The following is a 23465-nucleotide window of genomic DNA, read 5'->3' as shown; positions in this document are numbered from 1 at the left end:
GGTCCAACGTCAGAATTTGCCATTAGAGCTGTCATTGATTAAAAACGAAATTTTAAATCTCGCGCATGCGCACCTTGAACCGTTTAATTCAGCCTAGCCAATTTGTAGGCGCGATGAACATTTACCAGCCGGTGTTGAGGCACAACAACTTCGCGAAAGCTCCGGACACGCATTTCGCGAGGGACACGCACATGCGCATCATACTGGGCAACTCGGGAAACTCGCCGTTCAGCAAAGAGAAAAAGTCGGACGACAAAACGGAGAAGGAGTCGAACAATACGAAACAGGGGTGAGTTTAGTACTACTTTTACTTGAAATGGGCACGACTACTAAAGGTTATCCGGCCGGCTTACAAATATTAGTAAATATAATTCAAAATTCCAAAAGGATGCTTTCGTAAAAAAAATGGTCTGGACTGTTCCATCCTCCACCAAGTGTGTTAATATATCCATACAGTAGAATAAACTTCTAAATAATTACGATTCTGATATAAAATGACGACCTTTTCATCTAACGGCTCCAGCAATTAACCGGGATACCAGCGTCAATATGAGACATCCGGAAACCGACCAATACTCCATACAAATTTATAAAAATAAGTATATAAAAATTTCCGGTTAAAAGCAGTGAATTTAAGCTCTTAACAAATCAACAATGATAATAATAATGTTTTGATCTACCTATTGTTTAGAAAATGAATAGAATGCTTATTTATTATCAAGGGATTAGTTCATGAAGTAGTAAAAAATACCTACATAAATTCCTAGAAAATGTCAATTAAAAAAAACGTTATTTTAATATTTTGTCAAATAAATTCACGAAGTTTTTCTTAAATTTATTCGCGAAATAGGAGTTATTACTATACCAACTGTTGAAATAAATCCAAAATCAAGATTATGTTATTAATATAATCCAATGAACGCGCGTTGTATAGCCAATTTTTTACAATGTATCAGAAAAAACAATGATAATTAACGTCATAATACATTAAAATAAAACTAATTTTGTTAATAGTGATCTATGATAGTTCTTATCTGTGGCTAGAAATCCAAAAGAATCTCTACAATTTAATAAAGGTAACACTCTATCTCCTTCAAAGTCTCCATAGATCACGCGCTGACACAGACCACACCAAAATAAACTGTATTTCATGACAACAAAAACAGTCAAACATTTCCTATTAAGAATTTGAGTGGAGGTCTCGTGCGTGATTCGAGCCCATAGTAATGAGAAATAAAGATACTATATACATCGAACTGGTTGGATTGTTAAATTGTTTTTGAAACGTCAGAAGAAATTCTTGAATTACCAAAAATGTTGCAAGACATGTAAAAAATGTGTTTTGGCATGCAGCGGAATATTTCGTATTTACTTTATTTCCAAAAAAAATTGTGTGTTATTTACGTATATTATTTTTCCTCCGTAGCAATCAAAAATCGAAACGCAACGGTATAGTGACTAATCCTGCGTTACGATTGGTCGCCAACGTCAAAAACGGATTGGATTCGGCGGCCGCGAATTTTAGGAAATCTACATCTGGCGCGAATCCCGCCTCCAAAACGAATAGTTTCCATTGGAGAAAAGAAACTCCCTTGTAATATAATATGCGACGCAGAGTCGTGCCGTGTGAATTTTGCTAGTCAATAATAAGAATCGGTGAGTTTGTTTACAGGCGAGTTCCTTCCTTATCTCTTTTTTTGGTCTTCTAGGTTTTTAGATTTCGACCGTTCGTTTGGAGAAAGTCGCTAACAGCACTCACCTAGTCTTAACGATATCAAAGAAGCTATTTCTAAGTTGTTTTTTTTTATGTAAAACAATAATTTGTGTATTTTGTATATTGATTTTCGTGCGAAACTAGTTTCGATCGGGCCTAAGTTCTGCAACGACGCGAGTTACTGTTTTAGGTTTTTTTTGTGATAGACGTTTGGTAGGTTGATTATTTTTAAGTCTCTCGTTCGTAGGTTACTTAGGAAGCACCAGATACAACAAACAAAACTGTACTGTCGCATTACCACCGCACAGGGGAATGAAAGAGATTTGTTGGATGTTGGGCATATCATATTTTGAAACCACACAAAATTTGACAAAATATAGAATAGAGCTCAAAAGAATTTTAGTCTTGGTATATTTACAGAAATAGCATTACATTTTTTTAAATGTAAGAACAATAATTCAAAAGCGAAATACCAAGGATTATTTATTATTACTATTAATTAGCAAATATTAATTCCACTAAAAACAATAAACATTTCACACTTGATATATTAACACAAAAAAAAACATTAACTCCATATAATACTGCGATAATTAAATAATGTTTATACAATATTGCTTTAATCTTTAGGCTTTAACTTTCATCTTTATTCTCAAGTCATCTGACAAGTCGAACAAATCTAAAACTTCTGGAGACAGTTCGGCAATATCTCACTTTTTATAGATATTATACAATTTTTGTTCAACAACTTATTGAACCTATGTAAATAGTATGATGCATCCTATAGTTCAAATCCTGTTTTTTTTAAATAGCAAATTGGAGAAACTTTATATATTTCTAAATTTCTAACATTAGTCGTGGTTATAGTGAGTACACTATCTTAAAGCTGAGAAAAATTCAACTTTTTTGTTTAATGCTTTTTGCTCTATATCTGCAAGGAAAGTGATGGGACCTGTTCGATATTTTTCTTAAATAAAGGCTGAACACATTTTCATAAACTCGTGATTGCTTGTACCTTGCTAACAGGTGAAATTTTCTGTCAGTCACAAAAAAGTGCCCAATAATTGGGGCGCTCTGTATCATGAAAGTGAATATTCTAGAAATTCCTGTAAAACCTTTGTTTTTAAAATTTTGGTTCTAAAAAAAACAGTTTTTGAAACTCCCATATTCAGTTTTCCATTTTCCCGAAAAATATTCGGCCCGACGTCCGTTATTTGTCTCAGCTAGTCCCATTGTGCGCCGTAGGTAACGGCAACGCCCTACGTAATATCGGTGGCGTTGCCAGATTGTTCAAGCAATATTCTCGATTTTTTGGTTGCGTTTTGGTAAAGGATCTCACACTGTGGCGTTTTTGAAAATGTAACCCGAAATATTTTTATATGTATGTAAGTTAGGAGACGTTTTTGATGATTTCGATTGGTAACTCTTGATTTACCTCGTAAAGACCCCCTCCGGCAGTTTCGTTTGGAAGCGAAGCAATAAGCGGAAGACATGCGACGCACCTATATATCAATTACTATGCCTTTTTGTATTTATATGAAAGCTTTAGTTTTATACAGGTATAAGAGATAAACAAAACTGCACTGTATATGTTGAACAGTATTAAGTGAAAACAATAAAAATCTATATATATAATATACAGGAAAATATTTTTTGCGCACCATGCCTAGCATAAAAGTCATCGAAATCATTGGCCATGATGTCAAGTTATACACTGCTATAATCCACATTTTCAATTCTCACATTACCAAAGCAAAGAATCCATCACAACTTGCCGCATTTATGTTGTGGTTAAAATGAAGAAGAGACTCTAATTAAGTCGCCATTCTGTGAAACTGTCTTTTACATTATTGTTTATTTAGTTTTCAAGCAATTTATAAAGTTTTTTAAGGTAATGTTAGCATTAAACTAGTTTTTAAATTACGTTTTTCCAATAACCAAAGCTAAATAAAAATATAGAACAAAAATATATAAATAAATATAGAACAAAGTGTAGCAAAGAAAACGAATACTTTTCATATAAGCACAAACCTTTTTTTCCAGATAGTCTTATCTTAATTACATCTAAACCAATCCTTCTTAAAAGTTTTGCCTGATACTGTTTACATCTTGTTGACAAATTTTAATACTTTAAAAGCTTCCAGGAGAGTATAAAAACTCATGTCGTTCTAATTGAACTATGCTATACATTACAGGAGTTAGAAAATATTAATATTGTCTGAGAAATAAAACTGTGTACCACAATATATGAGAGTGCAAGGGAAACCGACCATATGGGCGATACCAAATAAATGCTAATAACTCTAGGTCGTTTTAAAATGAAGGTGACATTCTTCGAACCAATGCATTCACTCATCTGAGAAATGAGATCTATGCCCAATTGCCTGCATACTGCACAAAATCACCGACCCCCACCTAATTTCAATCATCAACGAAACTTCTTGATGGTCGAATCGGTATGCCGTCGTAAAGCCAACTGCCGAAGTGCAGATAATTCCACGAATTACTTAGTGGTTCCTGATAAACTATATCTTCCTTTCTTTTACGATTCACACATTGACAAGCACACAGGCTCATTACTGATAACCGACGTAAATTGTTTAATCCTCCAAGAATCAGTATCGTTGAAATAGGAAATGGTCTCTGTCGAGAATGGGCAAATGTCCTTAGCATACTTGTCCACATTACGGAATAGCAAAAAGAAGAAGATGTTCTATGTTCTTTTCTCCCAACACACATCTGATAAACATTTTTCTTAACCTACAATTTATTTGGTAAACTAAACAAGCCGGAATGTAGGTTTTGTTTTTTAGGTTCAAAAACCCGTTTTGACAGTGGCATCCGAAAAGGTTAACTGGCGCACACGCGATATTCGTTGCAAATCTGGATGATAAGGCGGAAATCATGATTGCTGCCTCAGATCCACAGGTAACAACCACCGCGAAAATTGCAACAACTTATGGGATGATATTTGTCAGGAATTTATTCCCCGTGGACGGCAGCAAGTGCAACGTCACCCCGGCCCGCTGGGGACGGCGTTCGGCGGCAAAAACTTGGACGAATTATTGCCCAATGAACTGAAGAAAGTATCCATTAGCGAAGGAACCAAAAACGAAAGCTGGATTTTACGTCGCGTCCTCGACGACGGCCTTATAAACTCACAGAGCCTCGACGAAGTGCCGAATAATAAAAGTTGCATGCAACATGAAGTTAATAAGACAGGGGCTACTCAATACAGTGAGTTTTTCGAGGACTCTGCCAGTTTTAAGTTTGTTGAAGGCAGTGGTCAACCGAAGATGGGTAAAAGATTGTCAGACGCCAGCCCCAAGTTTCCAAACAAAAGATTTTCTGGAGCAAGTGATCTCAAAGCAACTTCTTCGAAGGCTAGTGTTGATACTAATAGATCTCATTGTATGAAAACTGCTGTTAGCGTAGGATAGTATGATTACAGACGAATTTTAGGTAATTTAAATTTAGAATCTAGTAAATTTGAAACAAAATTAAAGCCGGGCTACATGGAAGATGAACTTTACATAAATGGTTATACCGCGGTATGGTCTCGTGGTTTACTTGACGGCAGCAGTTTATCTGATAATGGCAGAAGAGTTATAGCCTGCTATACCGTGCCGTTGCCGATTCGGCAAGCGCTGTGGTGCACTTTTTACTGCGAGAGACCTGTGTTTGATTTAAATCTGCTCGATTTACACGCGAACATTGATACACCTTCTGGTAACCCGGTTCCGGCTATATGCATTGTCGATTCTCATAATGTGAGAGTTTTCATGGTGAAAGGCGAACAGTATGTAATCCCAGTGCCTTTTAAAATAGAGAAAGTTTGGAACACCAAATTTGGACTGTTTATCGAGAAAAGTTCCGACAGTAAGTTAGTTATGGTGCAATCTTTTGATCTTAATATGCACAATTTAAGCTCATTTCGAAGAGAACTATCATATCCAATCGCCCGCCACTCTATATTCGCAAGCTTATCCTCTGGACGACGTTTGTCCCGTCATTATAAGGCAAAATTTAACCTCGAAACCGTTTAACAATCCCTATTTGAGGGTCGTTTATACCCACGAGAATCCGAGCATCTGCATAATGTTCGACGCTAATACTAAAGAGCACAGCGTGTACCGCATCAGAAAGGTTAAGGCCGACGAACGAGAATGCGGAGAAAACACCAGCCACTCTGTAGCTTTCAACACTCATAAGGTTTGATAACCACATTTATATCTGGATGAAATATTCGCGATTACGTTGATTTCAGCTGAAAAGTCGTCTCTCTATGTGGGACAATTTGGCCACTCCAAGTCCTATCAGCGCTGGCTCCAGACCCCACAACAGCGCCGAGAAAATTTGCTTCGCGCAAAAATCGCGCTCATACTCGGCCGCGGGACTTAGGTAAGTGTGTTTCAAAGTATATCGTTTTGTATTTTGACTGTAATTGTCAAAATAAGGTGCCGACAGCAATAAAACACCAGTCCGTATTAGCACTAATAGAAAATAGGATAACATTAAATATTCACAAATAAGTACGTTTTTACTCAAAACCTAAGAGTCTTCATTAAGATTACACTCTATGTTATTTCCTATGCAAATGTAAGATACTTCAATTCTTAAAATGTGTGTTGTACCGAATTTGACCACCTATCTCATTTTGAATTACATTTATTACACCCATACGTAAAAACAGGAGTAACATTTACTTTTTTATTTATTTATTGCAAAGTTTTTTACATGAAAAACAACCAAACAAAACGCAACAAGTACAATATCATCATATGTATCTCACAGTAAGTGGCGCTTAAATGCAAGAAGCATTTGTATGTGCTCTATGTTATATTGATGAAATTTTAGCAAAAAGATATAATATACTATTTTATATAATTTTATTACATAGTTTGTACAATAGTGCTTAAATAATTCTCTCAACATCTGAATCTATTACAACGAAAATTTGTACCGTATAGTCATTCAAATAGAGATTGCCATCTTTCACTCTTATGCAATAAAAAGTATTTACAAGCTTGAATATATTTTCTAGAATTAGTAATATTTTTTAACCCTTTTAGTAAAATATTATTTACTTTGGGACCAATATATGTACAACATTTTAAATTTATATTATTGTAATTGGTTGGTATTTAAATACTTCTGTTTGTTCTGCCACGTGTCAAATAGTTATGGTCAGCCAAGGCACTGGCGCTTAAATTCAATAAATAGTTTATATATGTAATGAAACGTATAGGTCCTAAGACCGTGCCTTGTGGGACACCGATTTTTATCAGCTAGATAATTTTTTACTAATTTTGAGACTATTCCTCTGATACCATTGTTTTGTTTTGTGGTGTTTATACACCAACATTTGATTTTACTTGGTGCCAAAAATATTCTATGAGGTTGATATAAAAGAATATCTGTGTAGCTCAATTAACTCATACATATTTTTTGTTGTTGTTTTTTTTTTCTGCGTTGTCAAAAAGATTATACACAATCACACAGACACCATCCAAATATTTAATCAGTAATTAGTTATTTGCGTTAATTCGACGCACAAATGCAGAAAGTTAGCAAGTTTGACTCACCAAATACCGACGCAGGAGGATGAGTTTCTTCACCTGATCTTCAGGTCCAATGATAAGAGCATCATCAACAAATAATGCTAGCGATATATTGCCATTCACATATAAACAATAGTCATATTGGGATCTTCGAAAATTTAAACTACTCATAACTTGGTTAAATTTCATGTTCCAACATTTGGGTGCATTTCATAGTCCATATAAAGCACGTTTTAATTTTAAATACCTAGACTTCGTTTTCAAACCGTCTGGTGCTTTTATGTACACATCATTTTCTAAAATTCCATTGAGAAATGCAGTAGGAACGTCAATTTGGTGCAGTTTCCAATTATTCTGCAAAGATACTGAAATAAGTAGTCTTATTGTAGCCAATCTGCATACCGGTGAGTAACTGAAGTTGTCATTTTCGGTATAAGGTACTTGAAAACCTCTTGCAACCAACCTGGCTTTCCTCGTACCATCTTCTTTCATTTTGAATATCCACTTTGTGTCTATAGCTTTATGACCTTCAGGAAGTTCTGTGGGAATCCATGTTTGAGAATTTTCATGAGCTCGTATTTCCTTTTCTATGGCTTCCCTCCAGTCTGCAGTTTTACAAGCTTCTTCATAGCTTTTGGGTTCATCTTCCGCTGATGTAAGTAAACAATATGCACTGTAGATTTCAGTAGTTATTATTCGTTACTTCACCATCCCCCGTCCCCCGGGGGAGATTTTGTGATTGAAATTTTACAGATTCCCAAGCAACCGAAACAAAAAAAAAAAATTGACCATTCTACGAGAGATGTCGCCGCCCATTAAGAGCTCAGGTTTCGATCGCCAGATGTCACCCTTAATGGGGGGTAGGGGGTAGTTTTCGCGTTAGTGCCTCTTTGGCAATTTCGCCCCCGCTAGGGGTAGTTTTTGCGTTAGTGCCTTTTTGGCAAACTCACTCCCGGTAAAAAAAAGGGGTTCGTAGAAAAAAGAAATTTCGTAGTGTCTTTTCGGCACTCCGGGGTGGGGGATGTGAGAAATAAATGTGACGTATTTTTGCGCGAGGCAAAAAAAGCGACCGGTGTGTTGCGCGCGGTCGGGGGATTCGAACCTCGAACCTTCGTGTGTAAGCGCCTTTGACGCGCTGTTCCTATAGCCTAACTCGGCCGACACGGGGGATGTGCGTCGCTTATGCCCGGTGACCCGTTTCGCGCGCTACGTTAGTCGAGCTTAGCCGAGCCTAGCCGACGACGATTTCGCGGCGGCGGCGACGACAAGAAAATTCAACTAATAAAAGGTCGTCAAGGTCGCGTAAAATATAATAATTTATTGACAACATTTTTTTTTGCGGATTAAATAAAATGCAACAGGGAAAAAGACGTTTAATGACACTAATATCGAACAAATTGTTTTATTAATCATATACAAAACCCCATCAGGATAGACACATATTAATAAATATATTCGAACGATATGCATATATAAATAGCATATATGGACATAAATAGATACATAAATTAAACACAAATATAAACTACAATCATCTAAAGGAATCGTAACATATTAGTTTGCCAAAAGAAATATCTGCTTCGTATGTGGTCGATCAGTCAGTGATTTTCCCGCTGTCCTTTGAACCAACCAAATTTCGATGGCCCCAAGCTAGCGTGTACTCTGAGCCGGGTATAAGATGTCGTTTGTCATCCGCGTAAGACAACGCCACCTTATTTTTCAGTTCGACGTACATATCATGTAAATGTGAGCGAAATGAAGACATTTGGCGCAAGATTAGCGTCCCTTCCTCGTCGACAGCGCGTCGAGACTAAGTTCGCGCTGGCTGACCGAGTCAGCAACGCCCTTGGCCTTTTTGGTCAACTCGTTGCCGTCCACATTTACGCAATAAGCTTTCGCTCCCGTACCCAAGAATTCCCACAACGGCCGTCCTGCGTACTCGTCCTTCATTTTACCAAGAACGGACTTGTTTACAGGAATGCCGTGTTGGTTGTTCTCCGAGTAATTAGACGTATCGAATTTGTCCAAATTTTCTTTCATATCTTCGTAGAAATTTTCGCAAAAAATTTGGACAACGAGGCTGTCGGTATCGGTGTAGAGTAAGACGGCCTTGTCGCCGTACTTAGCCTTTAGATAGCCGTAAAAAAAGTCGTATATGAGAGTCTTGGATATGTCCAAAATGCAAAATCCGGCGTAAATAGGCTTATCATATACGACTTTAGTCCTTTACATATGGAGAGCGACTAGATTTTCGCTAAATATGGCGACATTTTTAAAATTAGGTCTCGCGATTAACGCTTCTGCCCCCAACCTTTTCCCAATATTTTCCCAATGGGAAACGAGCCGCACGTCCACCCTTTTGTCTACATTTTCCATCGTTTTTCCAAACACAGCGTTATTCATAAGTTTGAAAAAATCTTTTTCAAACTTATTTTTAGCTGTATTACGCATCGCCGTATTCAAGTCTATGTATTGTTTTAGGCAGGGAGATTGATCGAAAGCAAGAACTCGATGGATGCGAACAAGCTTTAAGCCGTTGCTTAAAGCCTGTTGCAGATTCCTATAATGCAATACATAATTACGTTTATTGTTTAAATTTGGAATAAGTTTTTTCATTTTGGTTTTCGCGATTGGCGAAACGATGGATTCCGGGCAAAAAGGCAGTTCGTTGTGTGCGTCATGCAGCACTTCCGGATAGTCCAAATCTACTTCGAAAATATAGCCCCTAGGTGAATGGTTGGGGATACGCGTAATATCTTAATTTTGAATTTTGCCCTCCTCCAACCACTCGAAGTTTCCCGTTGGGAGGTATTGTGACATGGCCGCCCCGTATAAATTGGTAGCGTCCAAGTACATGACGTAAGAGGTAGGTTTGGAAGGGTCGTAATTAGGTAAAAATTTATTATTAGCCGCGGCCTTTCTTACACTACACTGACTGACTCCTCCGCGGATACCGTGCTTCAAGAAATGTATCATGTCCACGTCGGTCAACAGGTCCAGTTCGACCTTATTTATTTATCGTATGGCGTACATTGTGCTATGCTATTATATGTTCTCAGAGCATATAGATATTGATGTTACAATTTTATGTCTAAATTTTTAATATAATCAATCGCCTCTTCGGTTGCAGTCATAAAATCAGTGATAGGTCCTTGGTAGGCACGGTTTGGGCAATCTTTCACTATGTGAGTCACTGTTTGATTATTGGCCCCGCAGTCGCATTCTGGCGAGGTTATCCATCCCCATTTATGAAGAGCGTCAGCACATCTGCCATGGCCAGCACGTATTCGGTTCAATGTAGTCCACACTTTTCGAGGCAAGTCAGATCCAGCAACCTTCTCTGAAGTAAGGAAAGTTTGAAAGTGCGATGGGCATTGTTCCTGCCATCTTTGTTGCCAGGCGTTCGCTGCGTTGAAATTTGAGTCCAACAGCTCTTTAGCGGTGATTAGCGCTGGTTTCCTCGACTTCAGTCGTTTGCGCTCTAGATCGCCTATTTCATTGTGTATAGGTAGCTCTGTATTATTGTTTATTTTCTGATACTCCTTAACAAGGCTGTTTTTACGTCGAATTTCAGGTGGCAGTACGTGGCTCAGGAAAGGCAGCCAAGCAATTGGTGTGGACTTAATCGTGCCGCTGATTATGCGCATTGTTTCGTTCAGTACAGTGTCGATTCTCTCAGTGTGCGGGCTGTTAATCCACACTGGTGCGCAGTATTCCGCCACAGAGTAGACAAGACCGACTGCCGATATACGGAGCGTGTCCGGTGAGGAGCCCCAGGTGGTACCACACAATTTATGAATGATGTTAGTCCTTGTTCTCATTTTGCTTGCGGTCTTTATCAGGTGTTCCTTGTAGGAGAGCGTCCTGTTCAGTGTGACTCCTAAGTATTTGGGGTGGTTGTTATGGTTGAGGCGTTTTCCTTCGAAGTTGATGGTAAGCTCTCTCTTCGCTGATTGGTTACAAAGGTGGAAGCATGACACCTCTGTTTTAGTGGGGTTGGGCAGCATTCTCCATTTGTGAAAGTAGTCGCTCATCAACCTTAAGTCGGAGCCAAGAGTCTTTTCAGTGGTCTCGAACTTCTCGTGTTGAGCGGCTAAAGCCCAGTCATCTGCGTATCCAAATTTTGTAGATTGTGTGTTTGGCATATCCGAAATGTAGAGGTTAAACAGAAGTGGGGCGAGGACTGAGCCCTGTGGCAGTCCATCGTTTAGTATTCTTGTTCTGCTTGTCCTCTCTCCAATTACAACATTGAAAGTTCTCCCTGCGAGCATATTGTCGGTGAGACGAATGGCATGGCTGCATGGAATTTTTTGGATTAGCTTGTATAGCAGGCCGTGCCTCCAAACAGTATCGTAAGCAGAGCTTAAATCTATAAAGGTAATCGATGTTTTCTGGCGTTTTTGGTAGCCTGCTTCTATGTGAGATGTTAGGGAAAGCACCTGGTCTGTGCAGCTTCTTCCTGGTCTGAAACCCGCTTGTTCGATTGGTATAGATTCTAGTATTTTTGGGCTCAGTCTGTTGTACAGGAGCCTCTCTAGTAGCTTGTATACAGTGCTGAGAAGCGCAACTGGCCTGTAACTCTTTGGTTGGTCGCTGGGTTTTCCTGGCTTCAGCAGTGCTATTATTCTTGAATTCTTCATTTTCTGTGGTATGTGGCCCGATTGCAGCATGTTTGAGTAGAATTGCGCAAGCCATTTTTTGGCATACTTCCCACAGTGAAGAAGGAACTCCGGGTGTACCCCATCGGGGCCAGGTGCCTTTCCGCGTTTTACGCTCCTTAATGCTTCTGTGACTTCGAGGGCCGTAAAACTGGAGGAGTACTGATCATTTGGTCCGATCTTCGATTTTAGAGCACTAAGTTCATGTCGTATCTTTTTTGTATGATTCTTGTCTCTAGGGGCTCTGGTTGTCACCTGTATGTGCGATGCAACCTTATCTGCAGAGATATCTGGGGTGCCACGGCAAGTTTTGCTGGCTCCACCTAGTTTTCTAAGGAGGCTCCATGCCTTGCTGCTTGATCTCTTAAAGTCAAGCGACTCAACTGTTTCCCTCCATTTTTCCCGACGTGCGACGTCCAGACTATGCAGCAGGCCGTCGGCGATCTCCGGGCTGCCGGTCTAAAAGTTCCCCGACTCTTTGGATCAAAAACTAAGAACATGTTGTTATTTTCTGCCCAGTTAGTGAGGTCCATTCCGTTCTGGTCGGCTGCCCTGTATCTCCACTGGGTATGATGACTATTGAAATCACCAACGTACGTGGCTGGGTGTGTTAGACCCGGCAATACGTCCTGGGGCCACCCACAGGCTGGGGGCTTATACACGTTGCTCACTGAGAGTTCTCCTATTTTAACGACAACTTCGTGTATGTTGTTGCGTGTCGTTGCTGAGCATAAATGAACGTTTTCAACTTCCGATCGGGCATATGTGGCTACTCCATAGGAACGGTGGTATGTCGCACCCACCAAGTCATATCCAGGTATTGTACCTCTCCGGTTAATTTGATTCACATTCTCTGCGTGCGTTTCCTGTACAGCAACGAGGTCGATTTCGTTATCAATTAATATCTTATGTAATACTTGGCATTTTGCCCAGCTTATTCCTTCTATATTTATTTGGCAAATCTTGATAATAGGACCAAGATTTCTTGTCTTGTGGTCCTGAGAAGGTCCTTTTCTCTTCATGTTGGTGGGCATTGTAATATTGATGGTTGACAATGTACTAGTAGCCAGGAGATCAGATGATTGTCTGGCTGCCAAGTGTTGTTAGCTCTTTAGCGTTACCCAGGGTGCACCACGTGGAGGCGAGCTAACATTGCACCCCCCAGTTCGACCTTTGTCGCCTTAAGGGCGCTCGTCCATGATAGACCCGGTGTCGTATAAAACTGACTCGGGTCCAGACCGTACGTTTTCAGAAACACCTCTCTGAAGTTTTCAAAAATATCAGCTAAAAGTAAAACGTCGGATTTTAAATAAATATCTGAATATTCGCCTAAAGTTTTACATTTGAACAAATTCCACACAGTCCAGGCACGCTTGTAATCCTCCCTGGTTATGTTGCTCTTTCGCATGGAGTCATAAAAGTCCTCGTGCGATGGCAGTTTGGTTTCGTCTAATTTTGAAAAAGAATCTAGATACGTATATGGAAAAACGCCCTTCTGTCGAATAAGTTGAAATTCTTGTTCATTTTTAAAAAATTTTTGACTTCCCGACACTGACTATCGTTCAAATTTCGACTCAATCTGTCCAAACTGGATGCCATAAATCGAAATGAATCTAAAAATCGGAGTTTTGAAAATACCCTTTTCCCTTTGCCTCCTTTCTCCGACTCAATGTTATCGACTAGGACATGTTTCGTAAAGGAAATGTAACGTTCCTTGTTTTGGGCGATGACATCGATCTTGTCCCCTTCTTCAGCCATACATTTTACAAATAGATGACTGTCGAAACTTAAATGGTGAAAAAAGACAGGGATGTGCCGCGGAACTTTGAAATTCAAGTTGCAAGTGGAGTGAGCCGCACCTCGAAATTCTCCCGTCATATGACAATGATCCCTTACTTTTTCGTCCTCTGCATTAAATGGCTTCTCGAAAATGTGACAAGCCGCAGCGTTTCGAAAGCCGGTCTCTTGTTCAAACGATAGAGTGGTCATGGGCACAGAAGTTTTCATGAAGTTGTTGTAGAGCGCTTTGCAGTCGCTCTCCAACCATTCCATGAAAATTTTGTGTGCGCCCCGACCTCTGTACTGTTTAAAAGTAGACTGGGAATCGTCAAAGTCACATTTGACATAGTAGGCGAAAGAGTAAGGCTCGTGAATATGAGTTTTGACGGTAAACGATTTGTCGGGATTCGGTTTGCCTTCCACCTGTAAAGGAGTCACGACTGTTTCAAAGTCCGCGTACACAACAAAAGGCACTTTTAATTTCTTTTCAAATTCTTCAAATTTCAGCTTTCGCGGGAACATCTTTACCGTATTTATCCTTGCGCAATTCGGTGGACGGAAGTTTGATGGAAATGTGAGTGCAGTCGTGTTCCTTATGACGCTTTATTTTTTTGTACTGCTGCGCGACAATCCCCATGCCTCGCCAGGTGGTCTTTACGGCTGAACTAGCGGTTGCAATATTCGCAGGTGAACATTTTTATTTGCTGCGAGGAATAGGCGTCTCACTCTCCAACTGTTCCAGATCTCTACTTGACACTTACCTTTTTTAAGTGGTGAAACACAAACAAAAATCCAAAGAATGAAGTCTCACTATGGCGGCGGTCACTTGTTAATTAAGCCAATTTTTCTGGGATAATGAATTTAAAATTACATTGGAGAACGTTCCTTCAGAATAATTAAGATTTGTGTTGGCGAGAATTGCGCAATATAACGCAACCCGCTGATAAAATTGGTCGTAGTTAGCGACCTAACCTAACCAAACCATCGTCGTATGGGGCCGCTTCGCTTCGAAACTCGACCGTTGGTCGCGGCGTGAATGTAAATTGCAGCGCGATTGTGTGCGATGACTCAGGCGTACCGCCGCCGTCGCGTTTGACGACTGGATGACATCATCGCCCGCCGCGTGGCAGCGTGGTCGCGTCGCCGGTGTGCGGCAGCGGCTGCATGACATCATCGCTTTGCGAAATGTTTAAACGAAACTTTGGCGGGTGAGATCATCGCGTCGCCTGCCTTCGCCGCAAAAAAAAAATAGGTTTTAAACGAGACTTTCATATTAAACCGCTTAGGAACGGCATACGTGTTTTCCTGCGACACAAGAAATGGTTTAACCGAAACGTTTGATATTCTTACCGCAGGCGTTTCCTTCGACATCGAGTTTATCGTCGCATTTCCTTCGACCTGAACAAAAACGCAAAAAAAATTCTTTAAACGAAACCAGAATCTAAATTTTCGATGAGGGAGAGTGCGGCATCACCCCGCATTACTTCAACCACATCCCTCCCTGTATATATATATATATATATATATATATATATATATATATATATATATATATATATATATATATATATATATATATATATATATATATAACAAATTTTAGTTAATTGGGGTATCGGTCCTAATGAGGGCTCAAATAAAAGGCTTTTGTGCTACACCAAGCTTTCGAAAATGTTTATTTTCTTCTTCAGGGGCTACAATATGAAAGCGGCTCTTAGTTATTTAATACTAAAGTCTTCTAGTTAAAGTACTTACTGCTACAGTGCCATTATAGGCCAACACCAAACTCATCCGGATAACAGAAAGAATCAAATACGACCGTTAATTATTATAACCGAGGGCAGCCATCTAGACGAAATTGTTGTTACATTTTATTTAAACGAATTTTACTTCAAACGCAAAACGCAAATGATGGAAAGGTTTTATTAATATGACTACCGCCAGCCGTCCAGTTTTTTTCCCTTCTTTTTTTCCTTTTGTTACCTCCTTTTTGTTTACAAGGCACCTAATGTATAGAGGCTTGGGACTATTTTTCTAAATTATAATTACATTGTGACGACACTATTATCAGCAAACGCAATTCGATTGACGGTTGGTTGTAAAGTTAAGACATTAGAGTAGATCACACTGAGGCCATCAATGTCAGATCTTTTATTGACCGATTTCGGTTCCAAGAAGATCTCCACCATTTCCAAAATTGCTCTTTTGTTGTAGTTGCTTTCTTTATGGAGAATTTTTGTTTCAACAAAGTTAACATCGTGATCCATTTGGTTAGAGTGTGTTGCTAATGAACAGGTGTTCTTATTGAGTCTGCAATCACTCTTGTGTGACGTAATTCTATCCTTAAGTATATATATATATATATATATATATATATATATATATATATATATATATATATATATATATATATATATATATATATATATATATATATATATATATATATATATATATATATATATATATATATATATATATATATATATATATATATATATATATATATATATATATATATATATATATATATATATATATATATATGTATAGATATAGACACTCCGTAATTTCATTTTGTCAGTATGTTATACTTTGCGTCACCAAAAATAATTGTTCGATCGCAATGCGAAATAAACATTCCTGTATAAAGAAGCAAAATGGTCCATATCTGTGTCGGACCTGTCGAAACCTGTTCCATAGAGGTTTTGGGCCTGTTTAAGGCTGTCCTAGACCTGTTCGAGAGCTGTTCCATAGATATTTTAGACCTAATTTAAATCTGACCAAAAGCGTCCTGGCTAACATTTGAAATAAAATGAAAATATTTTAACGCGATTTTATTTTTATATCAAAATACAGTTACTGAATATTTTTTCATTTTTATACAATATGTCCTGGAGCCAAATTTTGGAAATATCCGATTTTTGCTTTGTATTCTTCCGCACGTAAGTGCAGTATTTGGATACCTTCTTCACATTGCATCAGCTGATTTTCCAAATTGTTTTTCAAATTGAACGCCTCACAAACTACCCTTTTTTCGTTGTCATCTTTGAACGCCTCGAACCATTCTCCTTGTGCTTGTGGTAGGGATTCAATTTTTATTTTCTTAACTCGTGAATTTGCAGCAGTACGCTTACGTTTTGGAATATCTGTTGGTGGCTGCGAAGACGGTGGACCCATCAAACCATTCTCTTGCAATAAATTTAAAAAATTATCCGGCAACACAATTGGTTCCATGTCTGTCTCGGACGCTCACAAAATCAAAAATAATAGAAGAAATTTATAGGATATTCGCGGTGTCGATCCATGAATCATGTGACTTGTCCAAGTCCAACCAGCGCACGAGAACCTTATTTCCTCGTTTGCGCAACACCTTTTCGACGAGATAGACGTCAGGGTTAATGGTTTTCTGCAATTCTTCCTGGTAAAAAGCGCCATTACAGGCTTACCCTTCATATCTTCCAACAGATAAGTTACCGGATTTGTAATCTGCACTTTTACGATTTTAAACAATTCCGTGGTCCAGTTGGGAGTATAACCTTTGCTAAACGCGTGCTTGGTCTTGCTGATTCTTACAACGTCGTCCAGTTTAAGTTTAGATGGTCCTACAATTTTCAAGTGACTGTACGCTGATTTCAGCAAACTAGGCGCGTTATCTTTGTTCACTTCTTTAGGTTTCATTCCGGTCGTCCTGTGCACGCTACTGTTATATTTTTCGACAACAGAGGATAAAACATCTATCCATTTGTAGGTGCCGTTTAACGAAAAATATCTAAATAATTTTTCCTTGAGAGTACGTATAACTCTCTCGGCTACGGCAGCTTTCACGTTGTACTGTAGTGATTTATGTCAAACCTACCCGTCATTTTTTTAAAATGGATATTATAAAACTCTTTGCCGAGATCAGTTTGCAGATTTTGCGGCCGGCGTCCTTCTTTGAGAATTTGGGTAAACGCTTTGGTAACTTCAACACCGGTTTTTGTTTTTAACGGTCGACACCACACGTATTTTGAAAAGCAATCGATCACGACTAGTATGAATTTAAAGTTTTTATTTTGTTTCGCATATCGGTCTAGCTGAGCCAAATCCGCTTGCCACAAATCATCCAGCCCTCGTATTATAGTTCTGCGACGCGCGTAATTTCTGCGTGCCGGCTTGTGCAGCTCTCGGACGAGTTGTGCTTTCTCACTGCTCATTACTTTGTTGATTGCCCGTCAATTTGAATTAAACACCATTTTAAATCATTCATTAGTTGTTGTCGCTAACTGATTTATTTGGTCCAAACTCGTATTGTATTTGTTCACCCATTGTGTATATCGGTTTTGTTGCGGCAAAAGTTTATTAAGTTGGGAATTGATATCTGCCTGATAGCTCTTAAATGTCTTCTCAAGCTCTTCTATTTTGGATAAATGTTTTTCCAACTCCTTCATTGAATTATCGTATTTCTCGTTAAGGTGGTGATTAATGTGTGTACCAAATTTATTAATAGTCATGACAGCGGTTGTTACTCAAATAATTTTCTAACTCTCAGTCGTGCTTATTTTATAAGATAACTTTTCCCTCTCTTAGTTCTTCAATAATTGAAGCTATTTCGTTCTCATGTCCCGTGTGCCCCGCAGCAGTAGATGCCAATAACAGTCTTAATCTATCGACAAGCTCGTTAACATTATCCCAATAAATATAATCTGTATTTTCTTTATTTGATTTTAAATTTAGCCCCGTCCCAGTTTTGATTGTCCTATAAGGCGGAGGCACTTTAGAAAATGCGTCAGCTAGTCGTCTCACCGGGTTTTTTGTTTTTGTTATTCCTCGCTCCTGTAAATAAGGTCCAGTTATATTTATATATTTATATGATGCATTTCCTTGCACTTGTTCATTAGGATCATGGTTTCTCCGATACGCGTTTGTTCTTTTCAGTATATCCATATAATTATCTAGATCTTGCGATTTGAAACCGACCGGCACCTTCTTGAAAAGTAACTCATACAAACCCACAGTCCCAGGGTATGTAATACCTTGTACCTTCACATCTTTACCGACAATTTCCACAGCTTTTTGGGTTAAGCCCAGAAAAAATTTATCGTTTTCTATGTCATGAACGATACCATAATTATGGTCAAATATATGTTGGGTATCTTTTACGCTGTCATCAATGTATGTTCGTGGTAATTTATCAAAGTCATTCAACCATTGCTCGTAAGCGGGAGTGTCGACGTAATCCTGTATCGCTTGCTTAGTTTGTTCTAAAATATCTGACAGATTTCCCAACGTAGTTTCGCTGTCCGAAAGACCCGTACTTTCAGCTACAACATTGCTTTGTTGTTGTTGGATCGACGGAAAGGAGGTATCAAAAAATGAGGGCAATTCTGAAGGTAAGATTGGGGTTTTTCCGGTTCTTTTCTCCTTTATTTTGGTAGGCGTCGAGGTTAACACTTTATGTTTAATATTTTCTTTTTCTTCAAACTGCTCTTGTTTGATATCCGTTTTATTTATTGATGAAATTAATTGCTGCAGAGGCTAAGTTATCGGTTTATAGGTTTGTTCGAGTTGCGTCTGGGATTCACTTGCGGCTTGTTTTAGCATTTGATATTTTTCTCTAACTGCGTTTCTTGATTTTATTAGCTCCGTCGCTAGGCGTGTATCCATTTTGGGATATTATATATAAATGAAGGAATCGAAGTTTTTCCTATATCGGCCCTTATCTAACTCACAATCTTTGTCAATCACAAGAAAATTATAAGGTTCGTTCCAGCAGTACACACAGATATTTCTAAACTGTTCAAATGACATGTCCAACATACAGTGATCGTTATATATATGCTTTAAACTCATCATGTCTTGCTTGAATAAAATCAGAAGGTTGGCGTTTTCCCTGATAAGTCGCTTGAGTATAGAAGAATATCCTTGAAAAATAAAGAAACAATCGGTGTTTTTATGCCTACCGTGAGTGAAATAATCTCTAATGACACTTTGGTCGTGACAAGGAATATCATCAAATATTATAACAGAATTGGGTTTAATTTCCTGAGGAGAAACGATATTCTCATCGATCTCAAACTCAAAAAAGCCAATCTCTTGTAAAGGCTTTAGCAGTTCTCTCAAATACACGTATTTTGCCTGTTGCAGGGATTTGGAATATAAGTAAACGTTTCAAAAATCTAATTCCATTAGGATGTTCGAGCAATGACAACATGACGTTGGTTTTACCCGAATTTGAGGGTCCTACAATTAGTGCCCTCTTGCAACTACCTCCAAAGCGATCGCCGTGCTTTTGAAATTCGCGGACCAAGCTTGCGTCGTGGTTTTTTACGGGTAAAGAAAAGGCTTGCTTAACAACTTTCATTTCGACTGAGACATTAACAAGAACCTGCAAAAGTATTTATAGCATAATTCCTAAATATTTAAACAGTATTTCCTAACACTCTCATGATTGTACATCGAAACAGGGCGAAAGGTTCAGGATTGGTAAATAAACTTATAAACAAACTTCCTATCGAACTGCATATTCCTGGTTACCAATTCTGCGGACCGGGTACTCATTTACAAAAGAGAATAAATAGAGGTGATTCAGGTATAAATCCCTTAGATGCTGCTTGTAAAGAGCACGATATAGCATACTCTCAGTCTAACAATTTAACAAAGAGACACGAAGCAGACAAGATCTTAGAAGATAAAGCTTGGCAGAGGGTTAAAGCAAAGGACTCTTCGTTTGGAGAAAAAACAGCCGCTTTAGGCATAACAGGTGTAATGAAAGGAAAGCGAAAATTGGGAATGGGTGTTAAAAAAACAAGCAAAATGAAAGCGAGCAAAAAAAAGCGTATTATAATAACACCTAATAAAATTGGTGGATTTTTACCTCTTTTACTACCGATATTGGGAGCACTTGGCGTGCTAGGCGGAGGAGCGGCAGGTATCGCGAAAGCAGTAAGCGATGCTAAAGCGGCCAAAGAGCAGTTGGCAGAACAAGAACGTCATAACAGAGCCATCGAAGCCCAAGGCAAAGGACTATACGTAAAACCGTTTAAAAACAATAGAAGTGAAGGGAAAGGTCTTTATATTAAACCATATAAGGGCGGTGTTGTATCGAAGGAGAAAAATACCCAAAAGAGAAAAAAAAAGTCCAAATAAATTTACCCCGAAGAGCTTTGATAAATTTTGATCTGGAAAAATATGCAAAAATACTACAAATTCCGCATTTCAGGGGCGTTTTTATGCGTGATAATTTACCGCGAAAAATTAAAATTGAAGAATGCGGAATTGTCAACTTGGATAGTGAGAAAAACCAGGGAACTCATTGGGTCAGCTACATAAAGGACAAAACTAAGGCTTTCTACTTTGATGGTTACGGAAATTTGAAACCGCCTGTAGAATTCGTTAAATATCTTAATTCTAACGGAAATGTTAACATATATTACACTTATGAAACCAAACAAAAGTCCAGTTCTTACAATTGCGGACATCTGTCACTAAAATTTCTATATAATAACATGCCGTTAAAGTGAAACGTCAGTGATTAATTTAGATTCGTAATGTCCACTACGATTTCCATAAGTGGGAAAACTTCTATATTATCCGCCGATTTCAATCCGCCAATTTATTTAGATGACGATAAGGAATACTTTTTGGGACTAGCAGATTTCGAGACGTACATGAGCATATCAAATATTTAACCCGGTAATAACAAGTTACATATAGGAGAGAAAGTTATAACTATTCCAGAGGGAACGTACGATTTACCAGATATCGAGAAATACGTCAAAAACCAAGTGAAAAAGATATTTAAAGAGAAGGTCGATTTTATTCTGGAATCAAATTCCAACACTTTAGAGAGTTCAATTTTTTGTTCTAAACGAATTGACTTTTCCTCGAATGATTCCATAGGTCGACTGCTTGGATTTAAAAAGCGAGTAGTTGAAGCATCGACTACAGAACAGTCGGATGAAGTAGTAAATATTAATAAAGTCACAATCACAAAAAAACTATATAAAAGAAATATCGTTTGCAAATCCAGTGCCATTAGAAACGGCCAACGTTTAACACGTACAAACCGCATCTTTTTGAAATCATTGGGATTCCAAGTGCTCTTAAAATGACAATTTTAAATGTTAACGAAAAACTCTATATCGACAACTCCATCGTAAGTTCAGAGTTTCATACTTATCAACCATTCGTGTCTTCAAAATTCGACTATAACGACGAAATACGCATACCAATTCAGGAACTAGATTCCTTCACTTTACCCTGTGAAAGTGTGTTGTACATCGAGGGGGTCCTTACTAATGAAGATGACAAGTACACTGGAAAATTAAGTTTTATTAACAATGGAATTGCTTTTCTCTTTAGAGAGATCCGGTACGAACTTAATGGCGTCACCTTGGACGCAGTCAGGAACGTTGGTTTGGTATCAACATTAAAAGCATATCTTTCCTATAATACCAACGAAAGTATAAAACTTCAAAATGCAGGATGGTTTCCAAATCCAAATTGAAATTCCGTTGAAAATGCTATCAGGATTCTTCGAAGATTATCAAAAAATTGTATTGAATATGAAGCAAGAGTTAGTTTTAATACGAGCCAGCAACGATTTAGATGCGGTCCTTTTTTTAGACGACAATGAACCAAAAACCCCAACTCCCGAAATACCTAAAGTTTCGCTTAAAAAGATATATTGGAAAATCCCAAAAATAATGACAAATATTGCAGAAGAACTTGTTTTAACGAAAATCATGGAGTCTAATAAAGAGATAACAATCGGTTTCAGATCTTGGGAAATTATTGAATATTCATCTCTGCCTGAAACCACAACTCACACGTGGCCCGTGAAAACAACAAATAAACTAGAAACTCCGCGTCATATCATTATCGCCTTCCACGAAACTAGGAAAGGTCGAGTAGAAAAGGATATGAGTCAATTTGATGACGTCGATTTAACTAATATAAAAGTATTTTTAAATTCGGAACGATATCCGTACCATGATTTAAACCTAAATTTTAAAGAAAACAAGTATTCGACTCTGTATGATATGTTTGCTAATTTTAGACACTCTTATTACGGGACGTCCAATGAGCCAATTTTCACACCGCAGCATTTCAAAGAAAAATGTCCCATTACACACATCGATTGTTCTCATCAAAGAGAGTCTCTACAAACTGGTTCCGTGGTAATGCGAATTGAATTTGAAACTAGCGCTAATGTCAAGAAGGATACATCGGTTTATTGTCTCATTTTACATGACAAAGTATTTAGTTACAATCCGCTAACTAAAATAGTAAAACAAATGTAACGGATTTTAAAAACCCGATTCGCAGATGTTCAAAAAATTTGCCATAAATATCAGGCGAAACAGTACATTTTTGACAGTTGTCATCATGCGGATCGTGGCACTAGATATACAAGGGTTTAATCTGAAGGACGGTGAAGGTTTCGTCGCTAAAGAAATTGCAATTTACGACGGAAATCAAATGGCTCACTACATAATGAAGCCGCCGAGAGATTTTTTAACATTGATTCATGCTGATAAGCGAAGCGTACGTTGGCTCGAGCGTTTTCACCACGGATTAAAATATAGTACAGGTCTTATAGACTATAACTTTATCGACGAATTGGTTAGGCGTTTGGTTGAAACCGCGGACATTATATACCTCAGAGGGCAACCGAAAATTGATTTTTTGACTTCGAAGATCCAACAACTACAGCTACACCTTCCTTTGATTGTTAATATCGAAAAATTCGACGACAGTTGCTGATACCGC

The 23465-nt window shown here is 38.3% G+C and overlaps 2 protein-coding genes across 4 annotated transcripts in view; both read left to right on the top strand.

Annotated features, from left to right (window-relative positions):
• Positions 1-3327, top strand: part of LOC132705839 (ankyrin repeat domain-containing protein 50) — a 103169-nt gene extending 99842 nt beyond the window's left edge. For both annotated transcript variants that reach the window (XM_060676758.1, XM_060676757.1), the window contains exons 12-14: positions 109-289; positions 1427-1656; positions 1710-3327. In XM_060676758.1, the coding sequence (XP_060532741.1) occupies positions 109-289; positions 1427-1598 (353 nt within the window). In that variant the 3' untranslated portion in view covers positions 1599-1656; positions 1710-3327. The remainder of the gene's footprint in view (positions 1-108; positions 290-1426; positions 1657-1709) is intronic.
• A 1142-nt stretch (positions 3328-4469) lies between these two features.
• Positions 4470-23465, top strand: part of LOC132705789 (anaphase-promoting complex subunit 1) — a 41381-nt gene continuing 22385 nt past the window's right edge. For both annotated transcript variants that reach the window (XM_060676654.1, XM_060676653.1), the window contains exons 1-5: positions 4470-4642; positions 4693-5125; positions 5177-5593; positions 5643-5926; positions 5982-6115. In XM_060676654.1, coding sequence (XP_060532637.1) covers positions 4619-4642; positions 4693-5125; positions 5177-5593; positions 5643-5926; positions 5982-6115 — 1292 coding nt within the window. In that variant the 5' untranslated portion in view covers positions 4470-4618. The remainder of the gene's footprint in view (positions 4643-4692; positions 5126-5176; positions 5594-5642; positions 5927-5981; positions 6116-23465) is intronic.

This window comes from Cylas formicarius, unplaced genomic scaffold (assembly GCF_029955315.1).
Source record: "Cylas formicarius isolate icCylForm1 unplaced genomic scaffold, icCylForm1.1 PGA_scaffold_8__14_contigs__length_24414737, whole genome shotgun sequence".
In the NCBI taxonomy this organism is placed as follows: domain Eukaryota; kingdom Metazoa; phylum Arthropoda; class Insecta; order Coleoptera; family Brentidae; genus Cylas; species Cylas formicarius.
Note: the sequence above shows the minus strand (reverse complement) of the source record. Positions and strands in the feature narration are given on the sequence as shown.